Source organism: Biomphalaria glabrata, chromosome 8 (genome assembly GCF_947242115.1).
Source record: "Biomphalaria glabrata chromosome 8, xgBioGlab47.1, whole genome shotgun sequence".
Classification (NCBI taxonomy): Eukaryota; Metazoa; Mollusca; class Gastropoda; family Planorbidae; genus Biomphalaria; species Biomphalaria glabrata.
Window position 1 is genome coordinate 23,230,666 of NC_074718.1, and position 27,752 is coordinate 23,258,417.

The following is a 27,752-nucleotide window of genomic DNA, read 5'->3' on the forward strand; positions in this document are numbered from 1 at the left end:
CTTGGAGAGCAGCGAGCCCTCCTTTGCCTCAGAAAATTTTATTACCATCCCATAATGCAGCATTCGGGATCATGTGAATTACGATTCCGGGGCTCACCTAATATTTTGGAGAAGGCGACCAATCGATGCAGCGGAAAATGGTCACGTGCTAGATTTTCTCTAGAAATAATTTATTCCCGTCGTTCGTAGGATTTCGGAAGCACCTCTGTCGAACCAGAAACTTTCATCAACAGCCGCCATGTTTGTTGGTTGTGAACGGATGATTTTGGGAACATTTAGTGTTTTATTTATAATATAAAATAATCTTTTGATAAAGGACATCGGTAAGGTTGTTACATAAGTATTTATTCAAAGTTTTAAATGTTCAGAAGGACTTTTTCCACAAGTTAAGTTTCAATAATTGTAATTCTGAAAAATTGTCACAGCCGTGGCGCTTTGTGGTAGCGGCTGGTGATAATCGGAGGTCGACGAGAAGTCGGCGGTATCCGTCATGTTTCAAAAATAAAACTTGTGTTTGGTTTTTAATTTAAGTGCTTATTTTCTAACTATGTTGGACTCTGTGGAATTTGACTTATTATCGAAAAAAATATATCTCGATAAAGCTATGGATAACACGATATATTACGGTTCTTGAAATCTTCGTGCTGTGTTGATGTAAACATGGCCGACCATCAACTTGGCCCTCCGGCCAACAAGAAAGCAAGAATCGGATCCCCATCATTGAACACTCCAAGTGATAACAATGGTAAGAATTTAATTCTATATTTAAGGCTTGCTATTAATGACCATTCTTTAGCTTTGTTGCATGATTTAGATCTAGCTTTCGCTAAACCACTGACAGAACATGCAGAGCAGGACAGTTGTCTTAGTTAATTGTTTTAATGTTTAAGTTAAACTTAATCCACTCACTGCCACTGGCCTTGCACTCAATAGAGTCTAGACTGTTTAGTGGTGTGATTAGTCTAGATATAGAGATCCAAGTCTTCCAACAGTCTAGATCCAAAATCTGATCTAGATCTGCCTCTACTTTTCAAGTCTAGATCTAGATAGAATCATAATCATATAAAAATAATCTTAGTCTTAGTATCTAGATTCTAGCTCTAGTATAAGAATACAGTTCAGTACTCTAGTTTAGATCTAGATCTATTTATTGAACAATAGATCCCCTAGAATCAAGACTCTAAATCTTGATTATTGATCTATTCTAAATCTAGACTAGATAATATATAGACCTAGGAGCTCAGCTAGTCTCAGTCTAACTAAAGTCTAAGTCTAGACTTCTGAGATAGTCTAGAATAGATAGATCTAGAATAATCTAGATCTTCATATCTAGATTTAGTCTTCTAGATACTTAGAATGTAGAGTCTGAGTCTGAAATTTCTAGATCTAGATCTGATCTAGATTAGATCTCCAACTAGATCTAAATTTACAAGCAAAGAAATGTCCTTGTTAAAAAAAAAAAAGATCTCATAATTGTAGATCATAGTTCCAGTGTGTCTTAAATTTAGATGGTAGATGAGATTAGGTCTAAAAATCATGGATGAGGTCTAAATCTAGACTAGAATAGGGAGTTTTCTTCTTGCAGTACAGTTTGCAAAAAAAAAAAAGATGTTCTAGATTTAGATCTTTGAATTTATTTAGGCTACTGGCGAAATCTAGAATTAAGTCTAAAAGGAAACAAGTTTCTGTTTAGAAGGTTGTAACCAGTTCATCCACACCTCCTTAGCTTTATTTTCATTTGAGTGCTAGCCAGATATGACTATTGTAATATTTTTTAAACATTTTATCACTTATGATCAATTAATTCTTTTAATAGCTTTAGGCTTTATTGAATGCACAAAGATAATGCTAGCATGTCAGCATAATACAATACATGTTAGACAGATTTTGTTTACAGATATTACATTGTAATTTATAAAACTTGCTGTTGGGAAAAAGATAAAAATGTAAATATGTTTTTTTTGGTTAAAATACAGGAACTAAACCATTTTGTTTCAATCATTTAGAGGTAAAGTAATACATTTTACAAAATGATAAACTATACTGACTATAGTGTTTTTATTTTCTAGCATTGTGACTTGCTGAATGCATCTAGTTTTATGTGGGAGAACAAAAGGGGCTAAATGAGTTACATTTTAGCAAGTGTAGATTCTTTACGGTACATTATGTATGCCTTAAGATCACACTGGTATTTAAAATAATGTTTGTTTCCTCTCCAGAATTCAACTTTGTAAATTTAAACTTTGACGGTATTGTCAATGAATTGCCAGACGATCTTGATGGAATCCAGGGAACATCAAATGATGTCCATCAGTCTCAAGGCCTTGTTGATACTGGTATGGGAGGTTCCTTGACACAACTCTTGACAAGAGGAACCTCCTCTTCACAGGCTTCAGTGACCATGTCAATCAACAATGTTGGAGCTGTTCCAAGTAGAAGTCCTGGCATGGGTGGAATGATGAACATAGGAATGGGTAAAAATGCAATGACTAATAATTTAGCTGCAACATTGGCAAATAATTCCAACAAAGTGGCTACATCTTCACATATGGTTATGAATGACCTTGTTAGCAGTGCATCCTATACCATATCTGGTGCCAATGCAATGTTGGGTGCCACAAATACAATGGCAATGAAACCCATGGGGAATCCGCAAATGATGGGAAATCTCAGTATGGGCCAGCAGATACAAAATCCTATGATGAATGGACCTTCAGGATTTTCTGGTAACATGATGCGAGGCATGCAAAATAATGTGAATCCTTCAACATCAATGCCTATGTCACAGCAAAGTATGATGCAGAATCCCAGTATATCACAACTTCAGGGGCATCAAGGAATACCAGGACATTCAAATTTGAACATGAATCAAAATCCAACACAAATGGTTAGGGTAAGTTAGTTATGAATATTTTAATATTTTTTTAAGCTATGGTATTGATAAAGAGTAAAAGTACAGTTATGCTCTTGAATAATGTTGTGTGTCAGCAACTTTCCATTTTCACTTCTAATTGTAATGTTGAAATTTCAGCCTACCTTTCTAAATTAAACCCTTATCTATTTTTGAGTAAGATATGGATTAGCTTTTGTTGGTTATATTTACTGTTGCAGATTGTTTTAAGAGCATAAAACTCACATGTTGTAACGACATAACAATTATATTGAGTATCACAAAGAATCAGTTCTAATGGTTGTAATATAGCTCTTTGATTACTTCAATTTTAGGAAATTCATATTTGTACATAGCTATTCGACCAACACCTTAAACATCAATTAAGCTATTAAAACATGATAAGCCTATGTTAGAATGAGTACTTATTATAATGTGAATTTGTTAAACATAATTTACTTGCATGTTATATGAACATTCAGTTGGGTTGCTAAGGAATTATTATTTTCTCAAATTCCAAAGTCACACCCATATGTATACTGCCTATGTTAAAAAGCTTAGATAAAGTTACTAAGTCTAAAAGCTTGTCTCACTTAAGGTTGGGGTTAAGAAGAAATATTGTCAGACTTCTCAATGTGGCAAACATGACTATGGGGGAAATTAGACATGAATAAAAATTGTATACATTTTCTTGTATTATAGTCTGATGGTTATTCCTTCTTGTTATTCCTTACATAGCCTAATCAGCCTACAGGTAGTGGTGCAACTGGTTCTCGTCAGACATCTGCAGACCCAGATAAAAGCAAGTTAATTCAACAGCAGTTGGTCCTTTTACTTCATGCTCACAAATGCCAACGCAGAGAACAAGCAAATGGAGACCAAGATTGCAAGCTTCCTTATTGTCGCACTATGAAAAATGTTTTAAATCATATGACCACATGTAACAAAGGAAAATCTTGTGAAGGTACAATATATTATAAACATTTTATCCTTTGTATAGGCCAGCTAGGTCACTACAATAGTTAGCCATTCTTATCTAACATTTAATGCATTTTTCTTTATATTATTAAAATACCTCTATTCAAGTTAGAACTTCTTGAAACCTGGACTCTGTCTCAAAAACTGCTCTAATGATTTTCCTAGCAATGTAGCAGTTGCTATATATTGCTAAGAAAAAAACAAACTAGCTTCTTGGCCATACAGGGAAAACTCTAGTTCAACTTTAAAAAAAAAAAAAAAGAGAAAAAAAAGGAAATTTAAATTTTGGCTTTAAAAAACATGGCATAAGTCATCCGTAGTGCATGAATAACTGAGTTATTTATTAAATTGAAAGTTGCTTTCCATTTATTGATAGATTATCTAAGCTTTGCTTATATTTTTAAGTAAATATAGATTTAGTGCTAGATGTCTATATAAAGTAGCAATAAATAATTACACCATTATATATTGCCCAATGGGTAACATAGTTGGTTTTTCGAGCTGATGGGGCCAAATTTCAAGTTGGATACCCGGCTTGAGCGTAACATTTTTATTTATAGGATGGGGTATTGTCTTTTTTTTTTAAAATGATTTTCTTCTATTTTTATTCCCAATATCATGTTAATATAATTTTATATGGATCATTAACATTACACTTTTTAATTCTTTTTATTTTAACTATTATACTATTGCTTAAGGAAGTTAGTTTGTATCACTATTCAAATTATTTAATTAATGCTACTTGTCATTAAAGTTCAAACTGATGTAATGAAAACAGTTAGTATTACCAGAGGAAAATGAAAAGACAAATTATTTTAATCTTGAAAACAGCACTAAATATACATTTGTTCATGAACAAAAATAGGCTTTTTAGCATCTTGCTTACAGGTCTCCTTGCTTCCATGGGCATAATGTGAACTTTATGAGTAAAATTTAGAAGGGGTGTGTAGAGTTATGGTTATTTGTTTTGTTGTGAGTTAGTAGGCCACATGAATTTTAGCATGGGTGTAATGTTTTGTCCTGTGTGTTCAGTGGCAGAGCTGATCCTGAGTGTGAGTGACAGTGGTAGAATTTGTTTTTATCCGGAAAATAGAATATATTGTGTTAGCTTGCAGTCTAGTTTTATAATGCTGAACCAATAAAGCTACATTGTTATTCATATCTGTTGAGTGGCAATGTTTATTAGGTTAAGTCAGAAGTTATGTGCTAAATCATCGTAACCCATTTAGTACTTTGTACTAGAAATAGAATTATTGTGACCCTGACTTACATAATGGATGTACTTATTTTAAAGCCCATCATAGTTTACAGCATAATGTAAGTTGCATTTACAGTTAAAACATCAAAAATTAATTTTGATAATGTGCAGGATTTATCTAGTTTAATATATATTTATGCATTCATAAACGAAACAAAAAAAGACTTGTGTACAGAAATTTAAAAAAAAATTAAAAAATACTTTTAAAAAAAAAGCTTATATCAATTATCAAATAGTTTGGATCAGTCATGATTGACCTAGACATAACAAATCTGTGCAATTAGAAATATTTTTACCAATCGATTTTGTTTAAGCTTTTAGCTTTCTCAATCCTATCACTTGTCTGGACCAGTTGTGAAAGGGGGAGGGAAGAAATGGTTATATTGGTGAATGTTTACATAATTGTTTTCTTCAATGCACACCATTTTCACGCTAGCCCTCAAGGGGACTAATTCAACTTAGGAATTCTGGAATTCTTTCCGTTGTTCAAGATACCAAATAAAATAGTCAATTACCAATAGTTAATTACCTAATTGTTTAATAATTTTGTTATATTGTTTCTTGTGTTGTCAAGTAAAAGAAATTTCAGCTAAATCTGAGTGTAAAGAACTTTGGGTTAGTTCTTACTATAGATAAATGGCTCAATGTACTAAGGGTATGATTCTATGGAGGGCGTAAATTATGCCCCTACTGTAGATCCTTACAAGAATACAATTATTATAAAATTACACTCAACGAAGGAGTAGAAATTAGTATTTATTTACAGCAAAAAATGGGTACACATATAATATGGAATACATCATCACCAGTAAAACTGTGCCCAAATTAAATGCTCCTGGGCGTCTAGATTATATGCAGTAACAGCTTACATAAGGGTATTATGAAACAACATAGCGTTACCCTAAATATTTAGTACACGTACATAGCAAGAATAATAATATAACGTCTCCTTACGCTAGGCATAAAAACTGATAAACAATCACAAGCACCCTACTCAGACCAGGTCAGCTCTCCAACTGCCTAGACTGACCACAGGAAACCTTATTGTCCCCCCTTGAAAACAGTTTACCCACTCAACTACTAAAATAAACACACACAATGAGAGATGGGGTCTGGGAGAAATAATGTGCAAAAACTTTTTTACCATACAGAGCTTTGTTTAAAAAAAAAGATGTTAAAGTGAAATGAAGAAATTGTATATTATATTTTAGTGTTTGAAATAAGAAATGAATACACATTTTCCTTTTTTTTTTTTTTTTTTTCTTTTTTTTTTTTAAAGGACCATAGTCATCAATAGGAATAATTTGAAAACAAGTTATTAGGTGCCATATCATTTCTTAACATACTTTCCAAACCTATTTTAGTTAAAAAAATAAAACGTTTAAAATGTATTTATTTATTTTTTTTTTGCAGTGGCTCATTGTGCTTCTTCTAGACAAATCATAACTCATTGGAAAAACTGTACAAGAGTGGATTGTCCTGTCTGCCTCCCATTAAAAATAGCAGATAAACGTAACACTTCTGGTCAAATTGTAACTCCCACTTCTACTTTAACTGCCCCTAATTCTCAGCCTTCAGGTGTGACTGATGCAGCAACTATGAAAAGAGCATTTGAGTCATTAGGGCTTCAGTACACACAGTCGACTGCACCACCACAAAATTCTGTTCCTAATACCCATCCTCAGCTTAATACAATTCCCAATGATGGTAAGGCTAATATACAATTAGATTTTTTTTAAAAATATATCATTTAAAACTATTACATTAAAGTAAAAAAAAACTGTCCGATTTGACAGTACTGTCTTTTTCATTAAAGAGCAGATTGTGTTAATGTAATAGTAATTTTTTTTTCCTAAATAGCTCTAATGAACAAACCTAATATGTCAAACCAACAAGTACCAAAAGTTCAACCCAATCAGACAGTCAGTAGTCATATGGGTAATCTTTTGACCAACATACCTGTCCCACAAGGACCACAAAATATTCAACAACAAAGTGGTTCACAGCTTGCATCATCTACTGCTGCAGCTGCTGCAATGGGAAATGCACCAGATATTGTCAAATCTATTCCACCCATTAACAGGAAAGACTGGCATGCTCAGGTGACCCAGGATTTGAGAAATCATCTAGTGCACAAATTGTAAGTACTGGCTTATAGATACATATTTAAAGCAGTATTCAATTTCAATCACCTTATATGTTTTGAGAAATAATTACCAAAGTACATGAATAATTTTTAAAATATTTTTGTATTTCAGAGTCCAAGCAATTTTCCCAACACCGGATCCAGCTGCCTTGCGTGATAGTAGAATGAAAAATCTTGTTGCATATGCTAGGAAGGTTGAAGGAGATATGTATGAAACTGCAAATAATAGAGTAAATATTCTACTCTTTTTTAAAAAAATAAATTATGTCATTTATTTTGAGTAATGAAACCTAAGTTTGTTATTTGTGAAGATTCCTTTAGGGAAGATGGTTGTTAACAATTATGTTTGCCAGTTATTTCTGAGCTAATGTTACAAATTGTTTCTATTTGGTATTTGAGAGTTTCACTTTGTAGATTATTAGGCAATCTATGGAATTCTAAATGTTAGTCCAATAAACTTTAACATGCAGGGGTAACCTAATAACTACACAGGTTGTTAACGCAAACTACGCCTTAAGCATTTCTATATCTTATTTTTAAAAAATTCCAACCCAGAAATAATTATGAAATTTAAAGTATAGCATTTTTTTTCAAGATGTTTACCAGCTATGACAGAATGTAAATGTGTGTACACGTTTGGTAAGGAGAATAAGCCGTTTATTTTAAATATTTAATTAAAGGCTTTCAATGTGTTAATTACATTTTTTTTTTTTTTCAATTTTTTTTAGGGTGAATATTATCACCTTCTTGCAGAAAAAATTTACAAAATTCAGAAAGAACTTGAAGAGAAAAGAATTCAGAGAATGAGAGGTGCTCAGAATGTTCCTAATGCAACATTAACAGGAATGCCTGGGCCTATTCGTCCAGGTCAACAAAGTGAGTTTTGGAAACAAAATCATATTTTTATATTAAGGTTACCTTTATTATTGTTGTCTAATTATGAAATTGTTTTAGTATGTTAGACAAACCTTGGTAAAATGTTCTTTGTCTTGAAATTATTATTGTTATGAAAATAAGCAAAAAGAGATCGTGACTCATAAATTTACTTTCATTTTTCTACTTCTTAAAATAACTAAAATGAGAAATTAAAAGATGCTCAGACATTTGAAAGGCTAAATGTCTATATGCTACGGCTAAATAGGATCAACGTAATACATAAAACTCTTTAAAAGCTGCTCTTTTTATGAATATTTATATTTCTTTTCTTAAAAACAAATATAAAATCAATGTAATGATGTTCCAATTAGATGTCTTAACTTGTATAATGAATGGGTAATAAAGCCGATAAAGTAATGAAATAAAAACAAATTAGAGTATGTGGTAGCTTTCTTTTGCTTGGAGAAATCATTTCTCACTTTGCCCGGAGTTCTTGGGCATTCTATAAAATGCATAGGCATTTTCCGGTAATATATATAATATTAATATATATATATATATATGGCTTTTTTGAAGGAAAAAAAAACTATTACCTTTCTTGTATTTTAACGTATATTGTTAATTTTTAGTAGTTAAAAGTTAGGCAATCAAGTTTTTTTTTTTTTTTACAAAAAAAGCACTATATATATAATTTGTTTTCAGATGGACCTAGTAATACACAGTTGGGAAACTCCATATTTAGTGACATGACTGGCATGCAGCAGCCCCAGCAACCAAACCAAAATCTACAACAGATACCAATGAAGTGGAGCCCGAATGTGCGTGCAACACCTCCTCCATCTGGACAGGTGACATACATTTTCTTTGTAATTTTTTTTTACTTAACAAAATTATTTTTACACAGAAAATATTTAAAAAATCCTAATGCAAACTTTTTTTTTTTTTTGTATCATTTTTTTTTTAACTTTATCAAAAGATGCAGAACATGGCCAACTCCACTCCTATTTCAATGAATGCTGCATTAATGGAATCTCAGCAGCAATTTGATGCATTGGTAAAAAGAAATCCTCAGCAGCAAGGTGCTAGACTTGGTTTTCCTCCAGCAACAGCGACATCTACTCACCCATCTCCTCAGCAGCAGCAACAACTTCTTCATCAACAGCTCAATTCACAAGCCCAAAATTCTCAGGTTAGAAAAGCAAAATTCAAATATTTTCTGCAATTACTGTATTTTCGCACCTATACCTCGCATACACATATGACACACACACTCATAAATTACAAAATAAGTGGAAACAAAATCGTACAATCCACACCCTTATTTTCAATTTTTTTTTCCTTTGTTTTTGTTTTCAGCAACAAGCTATCCAAAATCACTTAAATGTAGCTTTGAATGACAGTCTGATGAACACTAGCCAGCGCATGGGAGGTGCCCAAAATTCTGTTAACAATTCATTAGATGTTTCAAGTCATGTTCCAACTTCCCAACAGAATTTGCTGGCTCAGTTAGCTGGTCCCACAGCAGTTTCAACTCCAATCTTGAACCAGTCTAATCTTTTGCCTATGCCTAGACCACCACATCAGAATGGCCAAATTTCTTCAAAGGATCTGAATGTAATTATATTTTTTATCATTTGTCTTAGCAAGTTAAAATTAAAGTTCTTAATTTCATGTAAATAAAGGTACTTCTTTAATTAATTATATGGGGATGGTTTGGATGGTTAAATTATCTAGATGTAGACCAACCTAATCCAGTTAATTGCATAACCATTGCTCAATTAACAGCTCAGGAGAAGGAAATTGTATATATATATATATAAATAGATGAATTAAACATGGCTATTGAATTGGAGAAAGAAAAATGCCAATTATAGTAATACAAAAAAAATAATATAGTAAACCAGCTAGTCAAGACTTCAAATAATCAAAATATCTATGTAAATTAGGAAATCTTCACATTAACAATTTTAAAAGGAATTTTTACAAACCAATTGAGCATGATACTTAAATGTTATTTAACTTTGGTTAGAGCAATTTTAGAATATGTATCATCTGTTCGGACCCCTAAACTTGAAAAAAACATTAAGATGTTCACATAGTAGTAACATAAAATGTTTAGAAAATAACTCTACTTAAAAACCTGCAATGCCTAACTAGACCCACATATAGAACTAGACTAACACATAGAAATGTAATTTATAGTTTGTAATACATAAGACCTTTTTTTTTTTTTTTTTAAGGTTTGAAAGTTGGCCATAATCTAAGACATATCATAATTAATTGCACATATTTTTTGTCCTCGCTTATATTTTGCTGAATATTGCTTAACAGCAACTATTTTATTTTTTAGCTTGACCACTCTCAAGGTACAGATGATTCTATGAAGACTGAATCCATCACAAAAGAGTCCACATTATCAGAAAATAATCAAAACCTATCTAGTCTACTCTCAGCTGCTTCACCTTCAACATTAAATTTGTCATCAGTTGTAGCACCTGTTGTCCCTTTACTCGGTTCAAATCCATCAAATATGTCTTCCATGTTGAACTCAACTCCAAAAACTGAAGTTAAAACTGAACCATCTTTGGATATTAAATCAGAAAATGACATTAAAGAAGAGAAAATGGAGGTTAAAACAGAGTCAGACTGTAAACCTGATATTAATTCTGTCAAAGATGAACATGATACATCTAGTCCAAAAATGGATCCTCTGGATGAAAATTCTCAGAGCAGTAATACGGAAGATAAATCTGCATCTGTGGACTCGTCTAATAATGCTGCTGTAGTTACACCAAAGCCAAGATGTAAAAAAGGTCAGTTTTTACATTTAACATTTAATTCTAAGACTGATTTGAAAAGATCTAGGCTGTTACAAAAATTAAAAAAAAAATTAATCTTTTGCTAATGTGCTTAAAATTCTCCTCTTTCTGTTCGGAATATTATTCAAAAATGGCCAATATAAATCTTTCAGTAAAATGTAACATTCATATGGTAATTTTTTTCTATTTATTGACACTTTCTTATCCCAACAATGATCCCATAGTTGAATTCAAATTTGCAGTTTTTACAAAGCTTATATCATATCACTCTGTCTTGTTAAAATGTTAGTACACATTATTTCTCCCACACCCAATTTTGAATCAAGCTGAAATTTTGCCCAATTATTTCTTTTACCTGACAACATAAGAATTAATTTTTAAAAATTAACCAATTAGCTAATTATTGGTAATAAATTATTTTGTTTGGTATCTCTAATAGATAATTGCTTCACAGGTATTGTAACAACTTCTCTCTCTCAAAAAACTATAAAGAATTAATGTGTTTGAAAATCAAACAACATGCTTGAGCTATTTTAAATGCTTCAAAAGTATGTATGTTTCACTGGTTATTAAACTTTACATGAATGAAAAGGAACTTTCCTTGGTTTCACTTTAAAAAAAAAAGCTTAAAAAAGCAACTGAGACTTGGATCTCTACTGAGTTCTTAACCACAATTAGATGAGGAGCAATGCTTTAGAGGGAGATAAGGTTCAATGATAAAATTGCATATGAAGCTTTCTTGTGTAACTTACTTTTATGCAGATCTACAAGTTGTTTGCAAGAAATGGATTTTTAGTTTATTGGTTAAAATAAATATAAATAAATTATAAATAAATATAACTTTATAAATAAATTATTATTATAATTAGATATAGAAAAATTTAAATGTATATTACTATTGGATCTAGATGTACATTTCTAAGTAAAAGTCTATCTACTAAACTAAACAAATAGTAATGTAGGTGGTAAACTGTAAATTTGGTTTAGCTTCTATATCTAAAAGATTTGTGACCATTTAATGGTACCATTCATTGTCAATAAAATCTATATAGACCTAGATCTAATAGATCTATCAATTTCTATCTACTGAAATCTCATTAGATGATCGTCTTGATCTAGACTCTCTCTCTCCCTAGACTAGATCTGTTTATAATCTAATATAGATCTAGATACTACTAGAGTAGGCCTGAAAGATCTAGATTCACTCTCACTCTAGAGCTACTTGAAATGTATGGATCCAGATGGACTAAGTCTCAAGAGTATAAGATCTAGATCCACTCTCACTCCAGATCTCTCTCCCGACTAGATCCACTTATAACCTAATGTGGATCTAGATCTAGACATAGCCTCTATAAAAGTAAAAGATCTAGATCCACTATAAGTCCAGTTTTGTTAAGTAGGCCTACTAGATATAGACCTTAGATCTATTCCATTCCCATTTCCTTTAGAAAACTCCAGAAGAACAGCAGGCAAGGAATGAATGCGGGGAAGGTTCAAGATTACTAGATCTAGAGTTAGGGGCATTGTAACAACAGGCAGGGCAAAGCATATAGCTGCAGGCATACTCTCACAACTCGATGCCCATTACAAAGACTAAAAATGTTTTACATGTTTCGGATGTTCCTTCAGAGTTGAAGATAATTACTTCCTAGTCCAAACCTCCCGCAGAACAACTGGGGATGGGAGCAGGCAGGGTTTGAACCCTGGACCATCAATAAATCTGAACGACAGTCCAGCGCGCAAACCTCAGGACCAGGCAGCCATCCTAGAATCTAGATCAAAAGTATTCAAATTAATGTCTAGATCTAGATTTTAGCTCTAGATCTAACTAGGACTAAGGTCTATAGAAAGCGAGATTTAAAAAAAAAAGAACTTTAACTGTCAATAGACCGATAATAATAAAATCATTTGGCATTCTTCAGAAAATGGAAAAAATAATAAAATCTGTTGTTTTTTTTTTTCATTAAATAAATTGGGGAAAAACTGATTTTTTTGTCAAAGAAATAGGCTAAATCTGGTAAAAATCTGATTTTTTGGTTAGAAAAATAGATGAAATGTTCAAAATACCGAAAATTTTCTGTTCCCATCACTGGGTATGTATGTAACATGACAATAACATGTATAGTAACATGTTTAATTTTTAGCCGTTGAGCTTTAAGCATATTTTCAATATTACCATTTATAATGGAAAAAAAAATTTACACACCAAAGTGGGGAAAACATTTTAAATGGAAAAAAAAAGTTTTAAATAAAATGAATAATCTAATAATAAACATAAAAAACTTAAATACATCATGGCATCGTAGAAGTAACAAGAAAATTAAAAAAAAATACTTTTTAAAAGTAAAGCTTATATTAAGCATGCCTGTATCAGTCATGTAATTAAAAAACTGCTAGTGGAGAGCTTATGAACATGGAAGATTGTAAAGTTATCTATTGTTTCTATAAGTCTTGTCCTATTTTCACTAAGACTCAGACAACGATCTATAAAGGGGACTAATACAGCTTCAATTACAATTTCTCAAGCATGTTTTGATTTTCAAACACATTAATTCTTTATAGTTGTTTGAGAGAGAGAAGTTGTTACAATACCTGTGAAGCAATTATCTATTATAGAATGCTCACTTATAAGCTGCAGAAAGCTGTCCTCTCATCTAAATGTACAAACAATAGTGCCTTGCATGCATTTTGTGTGTATGAGAGCAAATAAAGCTTAAACAGTGTAATTAATATGTAACATTATTTAAAGAAAAATTAAGTAAAATTAATTCTACATAATTTAAAAAGAATTCAGAAACTTTTTATTTGAGTTGCTTCGATTGGCCGGTTTAGAAACATTGGTGTGGAAAAACGCCTAAAATTTTTGCAAAGTCTGTTCCTATCACTGCATACTATACATGTACAGTTTCTCTCTTTTTATGGCTTATTTATCAAAGCTATAACAGCCAACAGCTGTCATTACTTTGCAGAAGAGCTGTGTGGACATGTGGAAATTCTAAATAAAAATACTAAAGATTTAAACAAATATACATCTAGAAACCTATAACTTTCCCCTGAAGCCACCTTGCTCCAGGATTATATAACACATTTATTAATTTTAATTAGAAAAATAAAGCAAAGTTAAATGTTGTATAATCTTTGAGTATTGTATCAGTTAATTTCAGCAAAGGCTGTAAAAAAAAATGGGCAATCGTTGGCAATATTGTCAGATAAACAACTATCATGGAATCCTTGCATAAATTGTATTTTCTGCTTCTTTCAAAGTTGCTGGAATGATTTTTTTTTTCATCTTCATACAGTATTTAATCCAGATGAATTAAGGCAAGCACTTATGCCTACATTAGAAAAGCTTGTAAAGCAAGATCCAGAATCTCTTCCTTTTAGGCAGCCTGTTGACCCAGTTGTTCTTCATATACCAGTAAGTCGTTATTATTGTATGAATTATTTTATAAACCCTATCATTAAGTGAATTATTTTTACACTGCATGTTGCTTTATTACTTGCATATTAATAATTATTACATTTTCAGGACTATTTTGAAATAGTTAAGAAACCAATGGATTTATCAACCATTAGAAGGAAATTGGATTCAGGGATGTACAAGGATCCTTGGGAATATGTTGATGATATTTGGCTTATGTTTGATAATGCCTGGCTTTACAACAGAAAAACATCCAGAGTGTATAAATATGCCTCAAAAGTAAGTACAAATTAAATTTTTTAATAATCATTTTTTATAGTGTTATCAAAATGTTTTAATGTACTTATGTGGATATGATTACTGTCTTGATTTTCTAATATTCACAATATAGACACAGGAACATTTTTTTTTTTTAATCAGTTTTTTTTTCCAGCTGAGAATTTTTATAGAAATTGTGAAAAATGATAGCATTTTCAAATTAAGGTGCACAGAAGCTCAATAGCATGTGATTAAATACTTAAATAATTTTTATTACCAAAAATTTGCATCTAATCTACATTTCTAAATTAAAATGTAGTAGTTAAAGTTACTGCTTCTTGTCTTCTTTAATTTGACAAAAAGAATATTAAATTACAGATGACTTGGTCAGTAGCATCTCCTTTATACATTATTGTGATTTTTTTTTTTTTTTTAAATTCAACTTTAAACTAAAAACATTTGTATAAAATATTTCTCCCTATTTTTTTTTTCAGTTGGCAGAAGTGTTTGAATCTGAAATTGATAGTGTAATGGTATCCTTGGGTTATTGTTGTGGACGAAAATATGTGTTCTGTCCTCAAGTTTTGTGCTGCTATGGAAAACAGTTGTGTACTATTGCCAGGGATTCAATGTATTTCAGCTATCAAAACAGGTAAAAATTGAAACAATAAATTTGGCTAAAATTTGATAGCAAGATATTAATGATTTTACAATAAGCAAATAAAAAAAAAAGTTTTGTGTTCCAATACATTTTTTTTTATGAACTATACATAATTTTAGTTCTTTTTATTTAATCATTTTAATAGATATGTTTATTGTGAAAAATGCTTCAATGAAATCCAAACTGAAGAAGTAGAGTTATCAGAAGATCCAACTCAACCAACTGCGTAAGTTTATTTAAAATTAAACTATTTTAGAAGTACTCAAGATACTATTCTTTATGGTCTTTATTGATTAAAAATTACCAGGAGCAATTTGGTAATCTTCAATGTTAAAAGATATAAAAACAAAAATTCTTTATGTATTCAGATTGTTAAAAAACAAAATGGGCATCTTTTAGGGAAGAAAAATATAACATGCCAACTAGCCTTTATTTTAGGTATATAAAACATTCTATACCACAAAGACAACAACAAAAATACGTAGTTGACCTTAGTATCTCTCTCTTTGGCATTTTACATCTTGAAAGATGATATTTCCCTTTGCAACTTCTAGGGTGACTAAAGAGGCCAATCCAGTGTTCACAGGTTGGGCATCTGTAATCACCAGGTGCTGTTGTACTTTCACCCTTGTTTCTACTACTGTTGTGTATGGCCTCTGCAATACTTTTGTATAATTATTGAAGTAATAATAGTACTCATTGTGGAAAAGTGCTTAGCTTAAGAACGGAAGGGGTCTCCAGTCTGAATCTGATAGTTGTGATTTTTAGGACACCCCTGAATCCACCCTAATCTGATCAGTACATGACAGGCAGTAAAGGGAGTTGGTTGTTTATACCTACTAATTTTAATCACAACAGAAGGGTTAAACATCTTTTTCAAGCATCATTCTTGCAGGATTTTAAAAATTTATTTTAGGAAAGAAAAAGATCAAGTTTATCTTAGTTAGGTTTCTGGTTTATAAGACTCCCTGCATGATATATAGATCTAGGCTACACCAATTCATTGCACCTTACACACAAGCAATGTGATGGTAAAGGAACAAATGTGACACATTAGCACTAACCATTGAAACCAATTCTTTAATCATTCACATGGTACGCTTCTTTGCCCATCACAAATGTTTCTACATAACCATTGCAACAAGATAACCATATTATTGGCATCATTGACTAAGGATGAGAATCTGAAAGTGACCAGGTTACCTTTAACCCTAAAAAATATGCAGGATATTTTGGCACTTAAATTCTTGCTCACAATATGCTATTTGAGAATACTTTACTTTCTTTAAAGTCAATTTATGAAATAAATGTATGTATAATCTATAATTTATCTTATAAATCTTCTTATTCTTTTAACTTGAATACAATGCTATCTTGTTACTGGCTAACATATTTTCAAATAAGAAAAATATATTTACTCTTAATAACTAATGGATAAGAGTAAAAAAAAAAAAATCCTGGTTAAGCATATGAATAAATCTACTCATGACAAGAGTATATAAAATTCTAATGATAGGCCTTTAGATCTAGACTTACATGATGGTGCACAAAATAATTCCTGAATGTCTATGCTGAGAAATACCAAAAGATTTCTGTTCAGGATAAAAAGATTTTCTTGTCCTCTAGCTAAATTTAAAACATTTTTTTTATACTTTGAAAAATATAATGATTAAATAGCAAGTCATTCTTTTCCCAAAGATACACATCAACTGTCATATTTCTTGGAAAATTGTTAGTCATCTACAATTTTGAGCCCACGAATTAGCAAGCTGAATAGAGGAATTGTAAAAAAAATGTAATTTCGTTATAAACCAAGTAGTTTTAAAGGTTTTTTTTGTTGTTTTTTTCAGAAAAATAAGGAAAGACCAGTTTGATAGAGTTAAAAATGATCAATTAGATTATGAACCGTAAGTATTTTAATTTTTTTTTCACACAGATATTAAAGGGTTTCTATGTGTATTTAATATTAGTATAGATATCCTGCTTTACAGCTATACCCTAACATGTGAAAGTCTTTGGGAGTCAACCCTGAGGAAAAATTAGCAGCCTGTGAACAAAAGGCAGTTGGCACTCAGTGCTAAACCCTGGCAGAGCCTGTGACACTTCTGATCCTAGACTGTATCGGCACTTGCTGTCCGTTTTGATACATCATCTGCCCAGAGAGGGTGAACTGTGTGGGTGTCATTGTTCCTAATGAGATGATCCATAGTCACTTTGTGACTGAAGGCTGTTGTAGTAGTAGTAGATATCCTGTAATAAATAGAAAACACTTTGAACCTCTTTAAATTTTTTTTTTTTTTTCATCCTAAAATTTCCTCACAAACCATTATAAAGTGGTGACATTTAACAGTAGTTGTTACAGAAGGTGCTTGAATATGAGCACATTTATAAATATGTATAACTTAGCAACAGTATCATCATACTATCTCTTGGAAACATTGATTTGGTTGTTCATAAATGGGCAAAATATTGAAGTACAGGATTCTGAAACTTAAAACTAGCCTTGCTGAAAATCTTAATTTTTAAATGGATGCTGGATATTTTGGCTGATTTAAACTACTGGATTTGAGAAGGAAGACAGTCATCTACATAAATCATTCTTGAAAAATGAGAACAAAATGCAACTTATAAGAATAGGCATAATATTATAACGATGCTGATGGTTAGGGAAAATTTAAATTAGAGATTCTTCACTAAAGCTTTCACCATTTTCATAGCTGGGCTTCTTTGTTTTATGTTTCAATATCCAAACAGTGTTTTCTCAAAAGGCAGTATTTGCATTTATCACATGTAAACAAGTATTTTATTTATTTTGTGTGATTTAAAAAAAAAAATTAAACATATTAATAAAATATTAATAAAACACATTTCTTGGGTAGAAAAAAAATTCATCCTTAAATTGTTAAGGTTGTTATAGAAGCTAAGGTGTTCTAAAGAATCAAATGTTGGTTTTTATACCATAATTATTTTCATGTTAGGCTTTTCTTTTTTTTTACACTTCTTATATTGTTTTAAAATTGTAGATTTGTGGAATGTTTAGAATGTGGTCGCAAATGGCATCAAATCTGTGCCTTATGGTTTGAACCAATATGGCGAGAAGGGTAAGTTAAGTTCATATAGTTAATAAGTTAATAATAATTAATTTTTTTTACATTAATTAACATGGTTTTGTTCTTTAAGTTTTGAATATGTATACTAATTTTTTAAAAATATATATTATTGTTGGTATGTTTTTTTTTGTTTTTTTTTAAAAACAGGTGGACTTGTGATGCATGTCATAAAGCCAAAGGTACTAAAAGAAAAGAGAATAAATTCACTGCAAAAAGTAAGTAAATACTTTTTAAGAAGAATAATCATTCTGGTTATTGAACATATTCTTATATTGTTGGTGGCTATAATGCAGGATTTTCTTGGGTAGCACTAATCAAAAGTTACTATCTGATTATTAAAACTTTTTATTGAGTGACATTTTTAGCATTAGAAAACCCCCATTGGAAATGTGAATTTATTCCATTTATCCAAAGTTTTAATATTATGAATTGCATTAGCACTGGAATCAAAATTACAATATGAATAATGTTTTGTTAAAAAGCTAAATTATGTTAATTTTCCACAGAGTTGCCAACTACGAAACTTGGTACATATCTTGAAAATAGAATCAACAATTTCCTTAGAAAGAAAGACACTCAAGCTGGAGAGGTGACAATTCGTGTGCTTTCTAGTTATGATAAAATGACAGAGGTTAAACCTTTAATGAAGAAAAGGTAATTTTTTTGTTGTATTTTTATTGAACTTGCATCACCTCCTAATAGATTTCTTTTATTCTGTGCAATTCTTTGAATTTATTTAGGATTGATATATAGTTTTTTATTAATTAATAAGATTTATTTAACTACAACATTTACATTACCTACTTTAAAAAAAAAAAAAATTCTCTGCATATCTTTTCTTTTCAGATTTGGAGATGAAATTCCAGATGTATTTCCTTATCGTGCCAAGGCTATGTTTGCTTTTGAGGAGATTGATGGTGTTGATGTTTGCTTTTTTGGTATGCATGTTCAAGAATATGGCTCATCAAGTCCCATGCCAAATACTAGGTATTTTATTTGCTTTCTTTTTTAATGGAATTTGGTTCATTTTACTGAACATAACAAGCTATACATTTAAAAACTATTTTTTTTTCCATTTCAGGCGTGTATATATATCCTATTTAGACAGTGTGCATTTCTTTCGGCCCAGACAACTTAGAACTGCAGTATATCATGAATTACTTATTGGATACTTAGACTATGCCAAACAATTAGGATATACCACTGCACATATTTGGGCATGCCCCCCTAGTGAAGGAGATGATTACATTTTCCATTGTCATCCACCTGAACAAAAGATACCAAAACCAAAAAGACTTCAAGATTGGTATAAAAAAATGCTAGACAAAGCCATCATTGATCGAGTGGTAGTAGACTATAAAGTAAGGCTCTCTTAATATATTATGGTTTTAAAATGCTTTGTTCTTAATTGTTTTGTTGTTTTTTTAAGTACAGGGCAATGGAAAATATATTGCAGGGAGGGGGGTAAATACTGTTTGATTTATGACTTGTATCCTTCAGATATTGGTTTTCAAGTTATTTTAAAAGTCTTAGTAACTTAAAAAGAATTTATCCTGGAGTAACTAATAGTATTAAAGTAATTATTACTGGGATAATTATTTTATAATTAATAGTATTTTGTCATTTAATCACAACTGACCTCTTTGGATTAGTACGTCAGTCAATAGAAAATGTATACACTTTAGTTATTCAATATTCTCTGTATTTTTTTTGTAGGACATTTTCAAAGATGCAATTGATAGTGGCTTGAGTACTGCCAAAGATATGGCCTACTTTGAAGGTGACTTTTGGCCTAATGTTTTAGAAGATTGCATTAAAGAACTGGATCAGGAAGAGGAAGAAAAGCGTAAAAGAGAGGAAGCTGAAGCTGCAGAAGCAGAAGCTCAAGACACAGTGGAAGAGATCAATGATACAGTTAGTATATGCATTTGAAATTAAAGGACAATTATACAAGAAGATACTCATTCATAGTCATGCATTTTTTTTTTTTTTAAAATTATTTTACACTGGTGCTAGCTTGTTGCTTAGTTCTTTGTGCAATCTAGCTGGAATACCATCTAACAGCTATCAAAATCAATAATTTATTGTTTCTTTATAATTTATAGGATCTTTCTGGTAAAAAGAAGGGTGAGAAAAAGGGGCAAAGGAGTAAAAAAGCCAATAAAAGTAAAGGAAGTGCTAGGAAAAATAACCGGAAGACTAATTTACCCCAGGGTACAAGTGATCTAACTGCTAAACTCTACAATCACATGGAAAAGCATAAAGAGGTGAGTATTACTTATAAATTTTATTTAAAAAAAAAAAAATCTAAAGTAAAACTAATGAGCCATCTCAACAATAGATGAGGCAGTAAAGGTTTTTCTTTAACTTGTGTAGAGTATTTTATTTAATAGATAAATAAAATTTCTTGAGATTTCTAATTTATAAATGAATATAACCTACTATTTTTCTAATTTTGTCAGTGTCTCTAGAGTTAGAGTCATTTCTATGACTTTAATATACCTAATATCTTTATTGCAGCACATAATGTTAAATTCATACAATTGTGACGATTCTACACAATTTCATGAATTTTGGTCATCAAATATCATTAGACTTGTACAATGTAGAAAAAATTTCATTTCTTGTCATCAGTCCCCCATTGCCCCATTTTTCTGATTAATAGCAAAAACAATTGTTCCAAGTAGATAAAAAAAATGTTTTGTCCATTTATAACAAACCTTGAACCTTTAATAATTGTCCCAGTCCCTTCAATTGCTATTGATTGTGGTATGAAATCCATTCATAATGACATCTAAATAGCATCTAAATCACAATAATAGATACCAAGCTGCAAAATTGTCTTTAACAAGCAGCACAATGTATCAGATGAGTATCATAGACTAGTATCTGATTGATGTAAACAAGATCATAGAAATTTCATAAAAAAAACTTTTACTACTGCAAACATTGAAGCCATGACAATCACAACAAGCCTTTTGAGACCATAAAAAAAATAAATATATAATTTACTTAATAATACAGACTATTTTATGTTTGGATACACACATTACTTTAAGATGTCCCATAAAAAAATTCCTCACTATAGACTGCCTTACAAGATTTATACTATTTATATTACTCTCAGTAAAAGTAAGCGTACTAAAAAGAGATGTCTTCAATTATTGATTGGAAACTACCAATTTCGTACTTGTGAAGTAAATCAATTGGGAAAGAATTGAAATCGCCATCTCATGTTTAAATTTAAAATTATATTAAATTTGAAGTGGAAGCTTATGGTTAGGCATAAAAGATGAAAAAAAACATGTATATTTAAAACCACAATTGTGACACTTTGCCATATTATTTTTATTTTCAGTTAAAGCTACATTGCACTATCAAAATAATTTAGTCTTTATTAAATTTTTTTTTTGTGTGTATATTTTCAACAAGCTTAAAATAAGTTTACATTTTTATTTCTCACTGTATCAATGTACTGGTATCATCTAATATTTAGTAATTTGATGATTACTTGAAGTTGCTTTAATTACAAATCAGAAAAAAAAGTTTTTTTTTACAAATGCAGCACAAAGTGGTTAATATTTTCATCAAATATTTTCCAAGTTGCGTCTTAATTTGTAAAATGTTTGAGACTTCATGATTTTTATAAAATGTTTATTTCATTCTCCAGGTATTCTTTGTCATCCGGTTGCATAATCAACAGATAGCTGCTTCACTTCCACCTATAACAGAGCCTGATCCAGCCATGAGCTGTGATTTGATGGATGGACGTGATGCCTTTCTTACAACAGCCAGAGAAAAGCATTATGAATTTTCATCATTGCGTAGAGCTAAACTTTCATCATTAGCTTTATTGTACGAGTTGCATAATCAAGGAAAAGATGCTTTTGTCTACACATGCAACAGTTGCAAGGCTGCAGTGGAAACTCGTTATCATTGCAATACCTGTGATGTAAGTTTTGTATATAGTTGAAAAATATTTTAATTACATTGATTGAATTTCTTTAACTTTAACTTTAAATAATAAACAGCTTGTCCAGTTACTCTTACATGTTTGGTATGAGACAGACATTGCAATGCTTATGATGATCTAGATGGTGTAACATACATAAATTAATCATTTAAAAAAAAATATTCAAGGTCATATACCAAACATAACAATCATTCACTGACTAAAGTGTTCTGATAAAGCCTTGTTTAGCTTAGCCTTGTAAACTTGAAACATTATTGAAACGATTTGATGCTCAATACTATTCTTTATTCTGCTGCTTGCTACTTAATGGGCTATTGTGGTTTCCCTTTCCTAATTATATTCACTTCACCTAACAACAATTTGGTTTAAATAAGCAGAACTATTCAATAAAAAGATAGTCCAGATTTAATTTTATTTGTATTCAACTTTTTTAAATAGTTACAGTTATGGGAAAGTATATTACATAAAGCTATAGAATTTATTTTTCTGGACGCAATTTTGAAAAAAGTTGTGTTTGTATGCTTTTAAGTATATCACTATGGTATGTTTTACAGCTCATTATGTACTTGTTAGTTTATGAAACGGTTTGAACATTTTATCAAAACTGTTGTAATTCTCAATGATTCCTATCATAATAGTCTCTTTGTTTGAAACTGCAGTGCTACATTTAAAAAAAAATGAATATTGACTTGTAGTTAATTTTTAAAATCAATTTCTATTTTTTTTTCAGGACTTTGATCTATGTATCCCTTGCTACAAGAAAGAAAGCCATTGTCATGAGATGACTAAACTAGGCTTGGGTCTTGATGAGATTTCAAGCTCAGGTAAAGAAGAGAATCCTCAAGAATCTAGGCGCAAGTCTATTCAACGTTGCATTACATCATTGGTCCACGCCTGCCAGTGCAAGAATGCTAACTGTAGGATTAACTCTTGTATCAAGATGAAACGTGTTGTATCTCACACAATGAGCTGTAGGCGCAAGAGCAATAATGGCTGTCCAATCTGTAAACAGTTAATTGCTTTGTGCTGTTATCATGCTAAGCATTGTCAAGAGGCCAAATGTCCTGTACCCTTTTGTCCTCAACTAAAACAAAAATTAAGACAGAAGCAACTGCTTACCAATCTCCATCAAGCACAGATGCTTAGAAGGCGTGTTGCCATTATGACAGGCAACACCAGTAACAATGCTACAACAATTAATGGTCCATCTAGTGTCCCAACACCAGATGCATCACCACAGCCATCCACATCAACAAATTACAATAGCGGCAGTGTTGGTAAAACTCCTGGTGGCCCACCTAGAGCAGCTATCAATGCTGCCCATGAAGCTCTGGTCCAGGCTGAGGCACAAAGAACTGGCAATGTTCCTAACATTAGCTCAATAGGTAAAGGTAAACCAACCATGCAGCCACCCACAATCAGACCTCAACCATCGACTAACTTGGTACCATCACCTTCTGTGGGAAAACCTACTCAAAGAACGTGGTTCAACAGCCCACAAGTTAGGCCAGGAATGAATGCTAATGTCAGAATGCAAAACATGCCGCCTATGCCACAACAGCAACCACCACCGCAGCAACAAGCTGTTTCTACCATGGGACCTAATGTTGGAGCTGTAGCCCCAGGTCCAGGTCCAACAGGCACTGGTGTTAGTGGAAATATTGGCCCAGCAGTTCATAATATGTTACAGGCATTCAAAAACCAAAACATTTCACAGGCTGAATGGATAGCGCTTTTGAAAAAGAATCCTCAATTGATGGCCCAAGTTCTGAAACTTAAAAATGCCAAAGTACAACAACAACAGCAGCAGCAGCAGCAACAACAACAACAGCAGCAGCAACAACAACAGCAGCAGCAGCAACAACCAATTATGGGCATGCCCAATATGGTTCAGCAAATGTCTCAACAAGTTGGGCAAATGCAACAGCAACAAATGCGAATGAATCAAATCATGCCACAACAATATCGACAACAACCACTCCAGCCACCACAAACATCTCAGATCACACCCTTTGCTCAGCCCCATAATTCTTTCCCGCAAAGACCTAGAACAAATTTTCAGCAATCTTTTCAAAATGATGGAAGTCACATGCAACTTTATCCCCAACAGCACATGATTCATCACCAGGCCCAACTCAAGCAACAAATGGTTGGTGGTCAGCCTATGAGTCCAACATATATGCTCTCTCCTCAAGGTAATCCCAATTCTCAACAAATGCTTCAGCAAGTACGTTCTCCTCCAGCTTCAGCTGCAAGCTTATCTCAGACTGTTAGATCCCCACAGCCCACACCTTCTCCAAGACAGCCCATTCCTTCCCCACGTCAGCTCCAGCAATCACCTCATCACAATATGGTCAGCAATGCTTCTCCTCACCATGTTCTGGGAGTAGGCCAGGATGCTTCACAGATGACTACTGATCATGTTATGCTGTCATTACAAACTCATAATTCCATGTCGCAAATGCCAAATTCAGATGTTAACATGGGGCAACAGGACAATGAGGTTGCTCCTCTTACACCCCAGGACCAATTAGTTCATTTTGTGAACCAGATGTAATTAGCCCAGCTCCTCCTTCCCTTGTAAATACAAATTATTTTAACATTTCATGTGAATAATCATCTAGTAACTTATCATCAAGAACATTTTTTGTATTTGATTATTGTACAGCCTTTTTTTTTTTTTTTTTTGAACAAATGTGATCAATGTTGTTTTCCATTCAAGAGTTGTTTTATATTTTTTACAGATATTGTCTATTTGTGTATGTTTGTTGGTTGAGATTATTGTTGCTGTAAATTTTCAGTCCTGCTTAGATACAAATTAGTAATCATCAAATCACAAGACTAGTTCTTTGTAAATACAAATTATTGCGTAAATAGGTGCCCAATAAGAATACTTATTATTTTTATTTTGAATTGTTCTACTGTAAGATATTTGTTTACATTCTTTTTGACACAGATCTTACCCAATGAATAGTCTTGAATTAGAGACAGAACTCTGTGATTCTTAATAATGGGGGCAATTATGTTTACTGACAACCCTCGGCTGGCCTGAGCTTAAGGTTAAAAACAAAATTGCTGCAGGTGATACATTAAAAACTGTTGTATTTGCAAAATATATTAAGCTTTACCATTGTTCAAGCATTTGAACCAGTTTTAAGACTGCAGGATTTTGCTTAACTTTTTATATGATGGAGATCCTATAAATTATTTCAAAATGCTTCTTAATAGGTTGGTCATTTTATTTTTCAATTTAGTGTATGCTTATTATTAGTCTAAAGAAGTCATTTATAAAAAAAAAAAAAGAGCAATTTGTATTTCAACTTAGCTGAAAAAGAGTTTATATATTATTATTTTTCACTGTCTTTTGGTGTTCCAAGTCCAACAGTAGAAGCTAAGGTTAATCTATTCAAACAAATCTGTTCTTGATGCTGTGTAAACACTGGTCATTCAATGAAAACTTGCTTCAGTGTAATGTAAAAAAAAATGTTTGCTAATTATTTTCAAAACACTTATTTGAACATTTGTAAAACTTCCTTTTCCACTTCAATTCTTCAGTGCAAAGCTTTGTGTACTTATGTTGAGATCTATTTATTATTCATTGATCATTTTGCAACTCCATCTATTGCATCAGTCAATTTTGAATCAAACAAGTCAATTTCTAAGATATTTATTTTTGTCAAGAGTATGTCATTTTACATAGTAAAACAATAGTGTACATCTTTAGATGGCTTGGATTAAATGGAGAAAATCCTTTCACTTTGCATTTTTTGAATACTATTCATTTGATTAGATTAAGCTGATATTTTTAGGGTAATGATGCTCATGTTTGGTTCCTGTCAGTAGTATTTGTCAGAGTAGTTCATTTTTAAAGACCAGTAGGATAATTGTTATGGCCAGCATTAATAAAACTCCTCTAGTTGTACTTACTGAGACAGGCAAAGAAAGTAGTGCTCAATGGCTAACCATTTGTCTATGCAAGTATCTTTTTGTTGTTGAAAACTGAGCTGAAGTCTGAACCATTGAACACATGACCATTGATCTCATGTAGCAACTTTTTTTTTTTTTTTGCTTGGTCCAAAAGCCTTGTTTCTATTTTGTAAATATAGCCATCTTTAAAAAAAAAGTAATTTATTTTGTTCTTTGGTTTCATCTTTTGTTGCCCCAACATCTTTGGACATTTTCTACACTCCTAGAAAGGAAACAAAACAACAACATATCTTTGAATCTGATGGTCTATACCCAAAAACATATCTTGCAATAAATACATTTTGTTTGTTTTGGTTGTTTTTTATCTCTCTTTGATTACTTTTGTACATCATTATATGGTCACATGTTGGTCTGAAACTTGTTCCTATCATGAGAATTTCTAGTTTGTCCATTACATATTGTTTGTGTTTTGGGGGATTTTTTTTTGTCACTACAACGATACCTGTTAACCTAGAAAGCTGATAGCATGGTGCTAGTTGGCTCAACTCCTTTACTATAAAATCACAAGAATTAAGTAATTCTATGTTTTATATTAGTAATTTTTGAAATCTTAGCAACCAAAATGAAATTGTTCCCTTCTGAAACTGTTTAGATGATTACAGGATACAGTGAATATTAGTGCCTTAAACCAAATGTTAGGTTTAGCTAAAGTTTCCTAGTTCTATTAAAAATAGTCTGTAGAAAAGAATCTTAACAAAACTGAAAGAAATTAGGTTCTTTGTGAGATGTCTTCATAGTATTAATTATATGTCTACATATATTGGCTACTCCCCCCTTTTGTATTTTAACTGAATGGTTTTATTTATTCTGTGCTATTAATAGTTAATAAGCATAATAAATGCAGTGCATTAGTTTTGCTCCAGACATTCTGATGAAATAAACCCAGTTTCCCACATTGGTGGTACAAGACATGTATAAATCGTGTACATAGTGTGTGTTTAAGTTTAGTATTATTTTTATTTGTAATACTATTTGAATCTATTCTTTGCCAGCCGAGGGAGGAGGTGTATGTTTTGAACGTCACCATGTAGTATTTATTACTGCTAGCTCCATAATTCATTTGTTGTTAAATGAACTCTCTCCCGCGAGTGGCCCTGACTTCCTGTTCACCAGCACTTGGAGCAACAAACAGCATTTTGTTCATTGTGTGATTAGAGTGAGTGCTAAAAGGAACTTTTGCAGCTAGTTTTGTATGAGTGTGTACAGGTGTGTGTATAGTCTTACTGCGATAACATAAGAGTAATAATGATTTCATAAACATGCTGTAAATAATAAAACTTGTCAGAAATTTGCTCTGGTATTTCCTGTTTGTTTTTTTAATGTTGAAGTTATCCATTGTTTTTGTGTGGGTTTATTTGGTGAAAGGAATAGCAAA

At 31.7% G+C, this 27,752-nt stretch overlaps 1 protein-coding gene across 3 annotated transcripts; it reads left to right on the plus strand.

The window, feature by feature from the left end:
- The first annotated feature begins 200 nt into the window (after positions 1–200).
- Positions 201–27,669, plus strand: LOC106063110 (histone acetyltransferase p300-like). Of its 3 annotated transcripts, none has more exons than XM_056039714.1 (25): positions 201–745; positions 2,220–2,893; positions 3,629–3,854; positions 6,540–6,833; positions 6,987–7,266; positions 7,385–7,502; positions 8,001–8,148; positions 8,851–8,996; positions 9,125–9,337; positions 9,505–9,762; positions 10,499–10,961; positions 14,267–14,385; positions 14,497–14,667; positions 15,141–15,298; positions 15,453–15,533; positions 17,158–17,214; positions 18,331–18,408; positions 18,565–18,632; positions 18,924–19,071; positions 19,264–19,404; positions 19,499–19,778; positions 20,134–20,331; positions 20,523–20,684; positions 22,088–22,369; positions 23,121–27,669. In XM_056039714.1, the coding sequence occupies exons 1-25, from the start codon at positions 661–663 to the stop codon at positions 24,945–24,947; spliced, it is 6,675 nt and encodes a 2,224-aa protein (XP_055895689.1). In that variant the 5' UTR covers positions 201–660; the 3' UTR covers positions 24,948–27,669. The 3 variants fall into 3 exon arrangements, with proteins under 3 accessions (XP_055895689.1, XP_055895690.1, XP_055895691.1); XM_056039715.1 differs by having other exon boundaries at positions 9,131–9,337; XM_056039716.1 differs by lacking the exons at positions 201–745; positions 2,220–2,893; positions 3,629–3,854 and adding an exon at positions 3,872–5,185.
- Positions 27,670–27,752: the final 83 nt, after the last annotated feature.

What these genes read in the sequence shown, in the direction of transcription:
- LOC106063110 (XM_056039714.1), top strand. Translation starts at nt 661, where the DNA reads ATGGCCGACCATCAACTTGGCCCTCCGGCCAACAAGAAAGCAAGAATC. An exon ending in TGTATAAATATGCCTCAAAA is followed by an intron (nt 14,668 to 15,140) that starts GTAAGTACAAAT and finishes TTTTTTTTTCAG; the next exon opens with TTGGCAGAAGTGTTTGAATC. An exon ending in GATCAATTAGATTATGAACC is followed by an intron (nt 17,215 to 18,330) that starts GTAAGTATTTTA and finishes TTAAAATTGTAG; the next exon opens with ATTTGTGGAATGTTTAGAAT.